We start from the raw sequence: 12,578 nt of genomic DNA on the forward strand, positions 1-12,578 counted from the left end.
TTTCAGGATCTATGCGCACAGGTTTTGATGGCCTTGAAATCGCTGCGTTTTAAGGATGCTTCGGTTATGCCACTGTGCAGCCTCCGTTTCCTTGTCTGGAAGGATAGTATTTAGTAATAATCGTTATTTCTCTGCAAAGTGTCATGTTTCACATTTGCCACTTAAGTCGTAGTTGTTAAATTGGCTGGGACATTTTCACTCCCACTGCTTTGAATTCACAGGGGGACAGATGGCATGCTTAGTGAGGTCACCTTACTTTACACAGATGCTGAAAACAGGACAGTGGAGCAGGGAGATAGCTCAGTGCCAAGCCAGATGACCTGAGATCCATCTCCAGGACCTTCATAGTGGAAAGAGCAAAGCAACACCTGCAATTTGTCCTCTGACCTCCCACATGTCCTACAACATGTGTGTGCACATACCCATTCACAAAATAAGTAAGCAAATAAAGTAGAAGGACTCTTAAACCTTCTAAAAGTAGACCGTAAAAGTTACGGTCTCAGCAGGAGAAGGTAACTGCTCTCCGTATTTGTGCGTATTGAGGTTGAATTTGCTAGCGTGTTGTTCGCTCATTGAACAGAACTGTGCAACTTAGAACCAGCCCCTAACAGTGACAGTCGGTTCTGGGAAACAGTGGAATGCTGTGTGTTTGTTGCTGAGTGTCACCAGTTGCTAAAGAGTAAAGAAGCAACACTTAGCTGATTATGCTGATCTAGATAGTGGGTCACCTTAAGTCATGCAGGTACAGTGACTCCGGTCCCCTTATCTCTGGGGACTGGGCCAGAGATCAGGAGGAAAATGAAATCTAAGAATCACAGGTTCTGTAGGAGTCCAACCCCAAGCATTACATAGAATCGTTTAGAAGCATAAGATGTATATGATTTAAAAATAACTCACACCTAAAAGAGTTTAGTCAGAACCAGATTGCAAAGCGTGTGTTTAAGTTCAGTGATCACTGGTTTCTTTCTTTTCAGCCTGGTCTGATTGGCAGCCTTCCTGGCCCTTTTGGAGAGGAAATGAGGGGCATTGCAGATGTCACTGGGATTCCTCTAGGTAAAGGTCACCTTGCAGTGCTTAAAATGTTTGATAAAACCCTGTGACACAATTGTGTTGAAGTTGGACGCACCACATACAGTGAAATGCACAAGCCCTAAATATAAACCGCTCCTTGAAGGCTTACACGTGTGCTCATGCATGTACGTCTCACTCATAAAAGGTGAAGAAAATTCCAGTCCTCCAAAACGCCTCCTCTGCCCATTCACAGACAGTGCTGCCTCCACAGAAGCCCACTTCCGCCTCCACCATGTTGAAAATAAAAGGGAGTGTTTGAATTTCGGTACCTTAACCCTGTCATTCCAGGTTCCTGACTCTATGGTTGGTTTTAAGACTTTGCTCATTAACAGTGGGGTCGTTACTGATGTATGTGCATGCATTCTTGCACCCATATCTTTAATGGAAATGGACACTAATTTCTCTTGAACTGAACTTTTGAGTCACAGGGTAGCTAGCAATGTGCTCGGCCTTGTAAAATTCAAGGCAATTTCCTAGCATGGCAGAATTGTTGACAGCCTAGCATGAGAAATTACATTTTCCCACATTGACACTACATTTCCTGGTGAGTTACTGCCGTTTTTTCAATTTGCCTTTTTCTCTATCCCTCGATGTGGGGAAAGGGCAGAACACTGGTCCAGGTTTCATCATATATTTCTAGTTGGTAAGGCATTTGCCAAGATTGATTCTCTTTGCCTCCGTGTATCGTAGTGAACCCTCTGCCGGGTCATTATCTTTGTCAGCGTCAGTCTGAGTAACTGAGGCTTTTCAGTACACGTCAGCAGAGCTCCTCTGCGCCTTAGCATCCTCCGGGCCCTGCTGGCCGTCCGCATTCCCGTGTGCGTTAGAATCAGCCCTGCCACCATGACAGCCAATGTTTTGGATGAAATTACAATATCATGAATATAGTCTAGTGTCAGCCTTTGCTGAAGTATTGATCTCTCAAAGGCATTCTTTTTAAATTCTTGGAGAAAGGATCTTATATATCATTCATTAAATTATTCTATATTATTATATATCTAAATATAATATACTCTATAGTATATGAAATCATATATTCTAATTTATTATATATCATTCATCAAATTATTCTTAGGTAATGAATTTGGGGGCTATTAATTTCTATTTCATTGGTCCCACCTCCCCCTTTTTAAGTCACTGCTATGTAGTCAGGTTGGCCTCAGTTTCAGGGACCTGCTTCTGCTCTAGGGGTAGTGGGATTCTGGGCCTTGCTCAGCTCTTGCAAGTTTTTACTTTCAGTTTTTCAGTTTGTGTCATTTATTGGAAAAGGTTTTGCTCACTAACCTAAAACCAATCAAAGCAATGGAGTCAGCATTTTATGTAACCAGCTATGCTTTTCACAGGAGAACTGATCGAAATTTCCTGATGTTTCTCAGCAGAGTTGGCTAGTACTTTTGTTTTTTGTTTGTTTGGCTTCGTTAAATATTTCTTTTAAGGAACAGCAAGATGGATCAACAAGTGAAGGGGTTTGTTGATAAGCCCTACAACCTGAGTTCTGGATTCCTGGGATCCACATTTTTCTTCTCACCCACCACGTGTGCACCATGTCGAACTTACACTTACAGTGACACATACATACACATGCATGTGCACACATTAATAAATGCACATTTAAATACACACAAAGATATTCTAGCTGCTGCGTAGGGGTGGCACACACCTTTAGTCCCAGCATTCGGGAGGCAGAGTAAGCAGATCTGAGTTTGAGGCTAGCCTGGTCTACAGAGTAAGTTCCAGGGCAGCCAGGGCTACACAGAGAAACCCTGTCTCAAAAAGAACAAAGCAAACAAACAAAAAACAACAGCAAATGTAATTGAAAAACAATTCTAAAAGATAACATACTGGAAATATATACTTGGCATATTTACATCTACATAAGAAGAAAGTCTTATTATATAAAGAACTATCACAAGTAATTATCAAATATATAAACAACTCTAGAGAAAAATAGTTGAATAGTTCATGATAAGAATGAGATTCATCAAAACATAAATAAACTGAAAATAAACTAGGCTGAGGTAAAATGCATACAAAGCATAGGATGTTAGCATTTAACAAGACAGAGAAAAGCATGGTACGCACCTTTAGATCAAAAGGTAAATGGCATTTTCCTTATAACATTAGCAAAACACGTCCCTGTTTTTCTTCCACAGGCGAGATTATTTCATTCAACATTTTCTATGAATTGTTCACCATGTGTACGTCGATCATAACTGAAGATGAGAAAGGTAACCTGCAGAGCACTCCATACAGTGTGTTTTCTAGAGTCAGTTAGAGCACCTGCTGACCTATAGGCTTGTTGTGTCAATTGTGTGTCCGTTATATATCGTTTAGTGTATCCTGGGAAATTCTTATAAGGGCATTGATAATTAGCCTTATTTTAAGACTACCACAATGCTTATTAAACTTAAAATGAGGGCTGGAGAGATGGCTCACTGGTTAAGAGCACTGCCTGCTTGCTCTTCCAGAGGTCCTGAGTTCAAATCCCAGCACCCACATGGTGGCTCACAACCATCTATAATGAGATCTGATGCCCTCTTCTGGTGTGTCTAGAGACAGCTAAATATAATAAATAAATAAATCTTAAAAAAAAAAAAAAAAAAAAAAAAAAAAAAAAAAACTTCAGATGAGACGTAGAAAATGTGGAAGAAGTGCTCTAGACTAGAAACATTGTTTTTAAAAAGCATCATTTTAGGTGTATGAGTGTCTGCTTAAATGTGTTGTATGTGTACCACCTGCATGTCTGACAGTCCAGGAAGCTGCAGAGGGCGTCTGACCCCTCACAGCTGCAGTTACAGACAGTTTAAACTGCCATGCGGGTGCTGGGAACTGAACTTGTGCTGTCACCAAGAGCAGCACGTACTCTCAACCACCCAGCCGTCCATCACTCCAACCCCACAGAAACACTCGTATTTTCTGCATAGCCCGTTATCCGCACCTGTATAACAGTACAAGTCCTCACAAGGGTCACTTCTGACCTGTGCAGAGGCAGTGTCTTGGTCACTATTGTATTGCTGTGAAGAGGCCCTGACGAAGTAGCTCTTATAAAAGTCAATATTTAATCGGGACTTGTTTCCAAGAGGCTCTGTCCGTTATTAACATCATGCTGGGCAGCAGGCAGGAATGGTGCTGGAGAAATAGCTGAGAGCTTCCCATACGGATCTCCAAGTCGGGGAGGCAGAGAGATTGAGAACCTGGGCCTGGTGTGGGCTTTTTGAAAACTCAAAGTCCATCCCCAGTGACACACTTCCTCCATTAAGGCCACACCTAATACTCCTCAAATAGTGCCACTCCCTGATGACTAAGCATCCAAATATGTGGGCTTGGGAAGGCCATTCTTAGTCAAGCCACCACAGGCAGTGATTAATGTTTTTCTGGAGACTCAGAACAATCACTGTCTCATAATCTCCCAGCTAGGATGTGCTGTGTTTGAGAGCTTCACTTTCCTATATTTTCCTGGCTGGACACCAAGACACACGGCACAAGGTGACTTGCCCTTTATTTACCCTGACAATTGACTTACACCTAGTATTTGAAATGTCCCTCTATAAGTGGGACTCAAGAAACTGGGTAAGTTGTGTTATAAGGTTATATCCTGGTAGAATTGCTTTGGACTTGTCTAAGAATAACCACTGATGTCTCCATATCTGACCTTATCTAGAATCCTCTAACCGCAGCTTTACATACTGTGATAGCTAACGGGTGATAGTAATACCAATTTGAACTGGTTAAGGCTTTTCTGGCTGCCAGGCTTCTTAATTATTATACGTTGCTTGGTAAAACCATTGTGAGTGCAAATATTCACATCCGCTTGTGTCTGTCTATGTTAAGAACCCATTATATTTTATCTTAACTGTGAATGCATGTCTCTGTCTTCTTAATAGGTCATTTACTACATGGGAGAAACATGGATTTTGGAATATTTCTTGGGTAAGTAAGCAACTTGACATACTTTGACTACGTAAGAAGCACAGACTATTGAATTACCCTGATGAAAAGGAAGGGCCCCTCACGAGCAGAGGACGTGAGTGAAGGTGACAGATTCTTTAATGCTCGAGAGGCAGGCACACCAAGTACACTTCTCAGTCACTTAGGAGGAGTATTTCAGAAGTCACACCCACCGAACAGAAATTCTGGCCGTGCTCGAAGGGCACAGGTGTTTATTGTCACTTGCTGCTTTAGAGAAGTCTATCATCTTGAGCCTCTATGAGAAAATGATGGCTTTTTAATTAACGAACTCAATTTGAATCTAGGTCTCACTATTTATATGACCAGAGTTAATCAGCTCTTCTGAACATCAAGTTTTGCCCCCTGGAGAAAGGACAGAGCCACCCTGATTTGGATGAAGAACAGTTTATTCTGGCTTACAATTTGTAGGTTTCAGTCCATGGCCAACTGGCTCTTCTGTTTCTAAGGCTAATAAGGTCTCAGAGCATCGTGTTGGTTAGAGCAGGTATCAGAGCAGGCTGCTCACCTCATCAAGTGAGGAGTGCAGCAAAGACAATGCAGCCTCCGAGGGACCCACCTCCTACACTGTCATTGTCTCCAAATAATCTCTCATCTTATTGACCCATCCGTGGATTAATCTGATCACTTTCTAAAGTCTTACCTCTGAGCATCAGAGCACTGAGGACTGGGCCTGTAACATTTCAAACCCAAACCACTGCACACTCCTGAGGGCTTTCTTAAGGTTGATCCTCAGTGACCAAGTAGAAAATGCACCTATAACAAGACAGTATCTCAGGCCTGCAACTCCAGCCCTTGGAAAGTTGAGGCAGGAGGATTATAAGTTTGTAGCCATTTTAGATTCCATACCAAGACTCACTGACAAATGCTCAGCAAGTACATGAAGTTGGGTGACCTCCGTCTCTGCCTTTGATGTCACGTGTGTTTTTTAGGTGGAACATAAACAATAACACTTGGGTTGTCACCGAAGAATTAAAGCCTCTGACCGTGAATTTGGACTTCCAAAGAAACAATAAGACTGTCTTCAAGGCTACAAGTTTCGCTGGATATGTGGGCATGTTGACAGGCTTCAAACCAGTAAGAAATATGTTATGTAACTCTATAAGCAGTTTTGTGTGAGTCTAAGAAAATGAGAACATAAAAAGAATGTGAGGGTAGACGTGAAGGCTTCTTCAGTCCTAACTTTGGAAGCAGATGTCGGTGAGTCCAAGGCCAGTCTGGTCTACACAATGATGTCCAGACCAGCCAGGGCTACGTAGTGACAGAGTTTGAAGCACCACGTTATTCCCTTGTCCTTATTGCCTTTGGAACTATGAGATGCCACGGCACAAAAAGGCCTGTGCTCATTCGAAGATAAAAAGCCTGTGACCGGCTCTCAAGGTCTCTAAGCAAAAGTGGGTGTCAGGCTTGGGGCTCTTGTTCAGCCAGGCGAGTCCCCATCAGCTTATGACTTTTTGCTCTTCATTTCCTTTACAAAATGTGTGGCCATTAATTTCCTAACTCATATCCCATTCCCCGGAAGACAGTTCAGGCCATTGTATACACTACACTGTCCTGGAACAGAGATGGGCCTTTCAGAGCGCAGTGACATTCTGACGCATTGTTTCATCTTTTCCTCAGGGACTGTTTAGTCTTACCCTAAACGAGCGTTTCAGTATAAATGGCGGTTATCTGGGTGAGTAGAAGGTCTGGAAATGGGGATCCCAGTCTTTGTGAGGGAGGGCGGTAACTCAGCCTCCTCAGGCCACTTACACTGTCTGCATTTCCTCTCTTCCAGGTATCCTAGAGTGGATGTTCGGAAAGAAAAATGCCCAATGGGTAGGGTTTATCACTAGATCAGTTTTGGAAAATAGTACAAGGTAAGGTGATTTGTTGCTTTCTAATCAAATATTTCTGTTATATAACTCATTAAAATATAAAACTATTTGTCAAACCCCAGTTTCACATTAATCGAGGAACTGTTGTGAACTTCTTTGCTAATTCTTTGACATTTACATGGAATTATTCCTATCTTCTGTGTGCTCTGTGCTGTCTTACCAAAGCAATGAATTTAACTATTTAGAAGTATTAGAGATGTCAACACCTGGACAGACATCCAAAAGATTTCTTCCAAAAAAAATTATACCATATGCATCAGAAATGCTATTCAGTAAAATCTGTATATAGATGGTAATACATTTCCTTGTCAGAAAAGCATTATAAATTGTAGTACAGAACAACGCAGAAGTTGCAGGTTGTCGCTGTGCCCATCAATACCGGATTGTCTTCAGCACGTGTTATATCCACATGACTCGGACTAAATGAGCATCAATCTTATTTTTTAATACATGCCAGGGACTATAAGCCGGTTGTCTTCCTTGATTACCCACTCCAGTTCTTAACAGTGCTCGTTTTTAAGGTTACTGCTCCCCAAGTTCCAAAAACAGCTCTCCAGTCTTGTGTTTTGTGTGTATGTGTGTACTTGTGTTGTTTTCTTGAGGCAGGATATAATTTATTCTCACCTGGTCTCAAACTCACTACGTAGCCAATGACGCTGAACTACTGATCCTTTGGCCTCTACTTTCCGAGTGCTGGGATTAACAGACACGCCACCATAATTTCTGTGGTGCTGTCAAGGGAGCCCAGAGTCTGTGCACGCTAGGCAAGTGTTCTGCCAACTGAGCTGCTGCCCCAGCCATCCCCCGCACTGCAATTATATTTCCCTTTCTTTTGTTGTTGAATAAAATGCATGGGCAGAAAAGCTAGAGCATGACTCTTGAGATCTCCTTCAGATTAGGGGTCATCCTACAATTCCCTTGTACAGACCATTGGTCCTCCTAGAGGTGCGGCTCAATACCCATCTTTAACATGTTTCTTAGCTGCTTCCTCAGCCTTTCCCACAAAGCTCCTTTTTAATCTAAAAATGCTTTGTCTCCATGTATATAGGTGTGTAAAATATGTAAACATATGAGATTTATTGTAATATATCCAATAGTTACTGTAAATAAATGTACTTTAAAACAGTTCTTTGGTATACATAGTATTTTAGCATCCATTAAAGACAAAGGCAAATGTGCATGCTAATGACATGGATATACCTTGTATTTTATAATAAGAATTAAGTCCCGACTAAATGTTTGTTACCGTATGTGGAGTATCTTCCTTCTTCAGAGTTGTCAGTGTTCACAATGCCATTTTGAAAGTTCTGTCATAATCTGTAGCCAAATTTTACTTCATGTGTTTTATTAACCTACCAGCCACTCAAACAGTAAGTTTTAAAACTTAGGCTGTAGTGATGGCTCAGTGGTTAGGAAAACTCGTTCTTGTAAAGGTCCCACCACCCATATGGCAGTTTACAGCCACTGTAACCCTAGTGCCATGGGCCTGTGCCTTCTTCCATGGGTGCTACATACGTCCACATACATACACACAGGCACACACATACACATGGTAGTATTTTTAAAACCTCTAATGGAGTTCAACCCAAGGATGAACTAGTTTTACACTTACAATTGAATATCGGCAGGAAATCATTAAAAGGGTTTGTTTTCATAATTAAGCCGTTGTTTACATATGAGCAGAAAACCCAGGAGGTATAGTAATTCATAATCGCACATTTTATTCCAGCTGTTGTCCCGAGTGTGAGCTAAAGTGTTGGCCAGAGCAGAGCGACATGCACATTCAGAACCAAAGCTGCAGGGAGGCTGCATATGCAACTTAGGGGAGCATCCCCAGAAATGCCTCAGATTTAGGTCACACTGTGATGTGATTTAGAACTAATATTTGGTCGTTGCACATTCAGAAAACTTTTATCTGTTGGTCTGCTTTGTGTGTGTGTGTGTGTATGTGTGTGTGTGTGTGTGTGTGTGTGTGTGTGTGTGTGTCTGTCCACATTTAGCTAAATAACTCCATAAAGGACCTCAGATCCCTACAACTAAAACACAGCACTCAAATAAAAATGCTTACTTTGAAAAATGTTTCTATATAGTTATGAAGAAGCCAAGAACACACTGACCAAGACCAAGATAATGGCCCCAGCATATTTTATCCTGGGAGGCAACCAGTCTGGAGAGGGCTGTGTGATTACACGAGAAAGAAAAGAGGCTTTGGATGTCTATGAGTAAGTATATTTGATAAGGCAAAACAAGTATGAAACCAGAGCCCCGGCAAATGTGAAAGCTAAGAGGGAATCTCTTTTCATCTAGACTTGACCCTAAGCATGGCAGATGGTATGTGGTCCAAACGAATTATGACCGCTGGAAAAACACCTTGTTTCTTGATGACCGCAGAACACCTGCAAAGACGTGTCTAAATCACACGACACAGAAGGTACATTCGCATTGTCATATACAGAAAGACTCTGTTCCCGTTGAGGGTTATCTTAGTTCTGGTGTTTTTATTTGACCTTGAGGAATTTGCAAACCTATTACTATCTCTTGACACACCTTATGGACTTTGGCTGTCAAACTTAAGCAGCAAATTTTTGCTGCAATTTTCCTTCCTTACACTAATGTCAGGCACCATTCCTTAAAGTTAAATAATTTCAAAGCCAGAGGAGAGAGAAGAAATGACACATTAGAACTGTAACTTTGTTTCCAGCAGAGACTCGAAGGGAGATGGCTTTGGAGGACTGAAAACTGTTTGTTTTTAATGACCTAATTGTATGTGTAAATGGTACCAACCGTCTGTATTTAACTCACTGAACACAATTGTTTTTGTATCGTAGAATCTCTCATTTGCTACCATCTATGATGTTCTATCAACCAAACCTGTCCTCAACAAGGTATTTATATACACCCAAACACATGCACAGCTTTCAGAAAAGAATTTGCGTATGTTTTGTCTTTCTCTTACCTTAGATCATTTTGAGCATATTAGTTATGTCCAACTTCAGAGATTTCTTAGTTTATTCATCAACTCATGTTTTGAGACAGAGTCTCTATATCCCAAAGTCAAGCCTTGAACTCACTTTTTAGCCCAGGCTGGCCCCAGACATGTAGTCGTCTGCCTTAGCCTTGTGAGTGCTGGGGTTGCAGACAGGTATCATCCCTCCCAGCTCTAAGGTCTGCTTCTTAAAGAATGATTCCGAGAGCCTGAATCCACGCCATAGTTAGGAGGCAATGCTGTCCGTGTCCTTTCAGCTTTGCTTGCAAGGCGTTGGACGGAGTCTAGTTTATCTTTTCTCTGTGTATCACAAATGATACACTATATTGTTAATAATACCTAAAGCTTGACTAGGCAGACAGACTGGCAGGTTCGTTTCCAGGTAGAGCCCTTATCAGGATGGGGCATCTCTGTAACTTTATCATGTCCTTTTATGTTTCCCTGAACTGTGAGAAACCTAATCAGCACACTTAGTATAGTCATTCTTTGAACAGAGATCACTGCTGGATACAGTGTCCTTGCCTTGCCCATTTTCTTTGCTCTTCCTAAAATAAACAGGCTGCATTGCCTCTGCCTTCTAGAACAAAGTCCTCTTCCCTTTAGCATTTGCAGCTAACCAGGGACCGCCCTCCTTGACTGACCTCAGTCAAGCTACCGTTTCTGTTTAGCCCAATATTTCCATGTGGCTGCGTGGCGGGCCTGCATGAGCAGGCATTGGGGCTGAGGATAAGCATAGCCAAAGCCAAATTGTTCTGGTCCAGTGTGTCCTCGGGCTTTTGCATGACTGCCACACACTGGAGAGAGTTAAATGAATCTTGTAGTGTTCACTGATAGCTATTAAATATCATTATAAAGCAGATTCTTTGGGGGCACAAACACTAGTATGTACAAGAAAGTCTTAGACTTGAAAATATCTTTAAAATGAAAATGACTTCTTTTTCAGCTGACTGTATTCACAACCTTGATGGATGTTACCAAAGATCAGTTTGAAAGTCACCTTCGAGATTGCCCAGACCCTTGTATAGGCTGGTGAGCACACATCAGCCAGCGCGTAGGACATACTGGGACCTGAAGCTGTGTCCTCCGGCGTTCCTGGTCTCCTTCCATAGGCGAAGACTCAAGGCCTCTTGTCTTCAGTCATGAGTGTTCTCATGTCTCTGTTGTTTGCAGACTGTTTTGTTGTTTGCTTGTTCTGATCATCATCCTCACTTCAACTTCAGGTAAATTCTTTCAGGAACGCCATGTTGAAATTGCCAGTTCATTTCACTCTGACATTAGGGAAGTGGTAACCGTGACCTCTATGGAACCTATCAGGGTTCTCTGATGGTGTTTAATCCAGTGCCCTGTGTGATTAATGTAAGAGCCATCCACCTTTTCTTTTTTATCTACATATTTATGTTTTTCTGTACACTAGTAGTTTCCCTTTTGTCCTGGTTCTCTTAGAGCCAGCATGTCATTCACCTTTGCAGTTATTCACAAGCAGTATACTGTCATTATGCTTGGCTGGAGCTCCTCAGACGGACATTTGATACGTATTTTAATGGACAATCGATAGACCCAACTCTGGAAACAGTGTTTTGGAGGAGTATAAAATAACCATTATAACAGTATTGTTTTCAAGAATAAGTGTTCTCTTTTTCCTATTCTGCCTGCCAGTAACCCCAGGAAGTTTCTAGCTTCAAAAACTTGAGTTCAAGAACTTAGCACAAACTCGTTATTTTAAATTCTTATATGTATAATCAATGTAATGTTTTTTTCCTTCTAATCATATTTTTTTAGATTTTCATACAACATATTAACAATATTTTTCAGAAATCAGTGTATTTATGAGAACTGAACTTGCTCATCTTCCTAACGTTCACAATCGGCAGTGAAATGTATTCTGTGGCAGGTGGCAGACTGTACCCATTTCATTTTGGACAGTCTCAGTTGTGTCATGATGCTCAATAAACAGTCACTGTCAGCCATGTCAGCATTTGTGCATGCTGACGGGGTGTGTGCCTGTGTTGCTTTGAGGGTGGGGGGTTATTATCAAGAGATACAAGCTGAACATCATATCTAGATTAAACAACAAGGGTTATGCAAGTAGGTTACTACACATGTGACTTAAATGGTCACAATCTGCCATGACTAATACTTACCTCTTAACCCAGTAGTGTCAAGCCAGTTTGCAGGTATGCAGAGGCAGCTCCCCCCACCCCTCGAGACTGCACATAGCTGCTTCTGCAGTGCCAGCATCACCAAGATTGTTTTAGAGAAGGAACAGAAATTCATAAGAGGTTTTGTATTAAGATACTAAGGTGGGCCAGGTGGCACATGACTAAAATCTCAATTTAAGGTGTCAGAAGAATCGGAAATTCAAGGTCAGTCTGGGATACATGGGATAGTCTTCAAAAACCAAAACAATAAAGGTAGAATGATTCAATAAATTAAAAAAAATTTTTTTTTAAGCTTCCAATCTTGACCCTCTCTGAAGAATGAAATGAGGTAGATCCATTTGATGATAGGCAGTAGGCCTTGACAGCATCTGACATTCTGATTGGTACAGATGGCTTACTTAAGCAGTAAGTCAATGACTTGGAATAACTCACATTGTCTAGAGGTGAAGCAGTATGTATTCAGTGTGTGTAGTCCAAGATTATTTATACAGGTGCTTATATACAACTACATAGAATAAA

At 41.4% G+C, this 12,578-nt stretch overlaps 1 protein-coding gene across 1 annotated transcript in view; it reads left to right on the top strand.

Moving 5' to 3' along the window:
* Nucleotides 1-12,236, top strand: part of ASAH1 (N-acylsphingosine amidohydrolase 1) — a 30,145-nt gene extending 17,909 nt beyond the window's left edge. The window contains exons 5-14 of the mRNA XM_080928413.1: nucleotides 975-1,053; nucleotides 3,225-3,299; nucleotides 4,956-5,001; nucleotides 5,970-6,114; nucleotides 6,658-6,712; nucleotides 6,815-6,896; nucleotides 9,005-9,136; nucleotides 9,222-9,345; nucleotides 9,743-9,799; nucleotides 10,844-12,236. Of these exons, the coding sequence (XP_080784539.1) occupies nucleotides 975-1,053; nucleotides 3,225-3,299; nucleotides 4,956-5,001; nucleotides 5,970-6,114; nucleotides 6,658-6,712; nucleotides 6,815-6,896; nucleotides 9,005-9,136; nucleotides 9,222-9,345; nucleotides 9,743-9,799; nucleotides 10,844-10,933 (885 nt within the window). The 3' untranslated portion in view covers nucleotides 10,934-12,236. The remainder of the gene's footprint in view (nucleotides 1-974; nucleotides 1,054-3,224; nucleotides 3,300-4,955; nucleotides 5,002-5,969; nucleotides 6,115-6,657; nucleotides 6,713-6,814; nucleotides 6,897-9,004; nucleotides 9,137-9,221; nucleotides 9,346-9,742; nucleotides 9,800-10,843) is intronic.
* The last annotated feature ends 342 nt before the right edge of the window (nucleotides 12,237-12,578 follow it).

This window comes from Micromys minutus (genome assembly GCF_963924665.1).
Source record: "Micromys minutus genome assembly, chromosome: 14".
Lineage (NCBI taxonomy): Eukaryota > Metazoa > Chordata > Mammalia > Rodentia > Muridae > Micromys > Micromys minutus.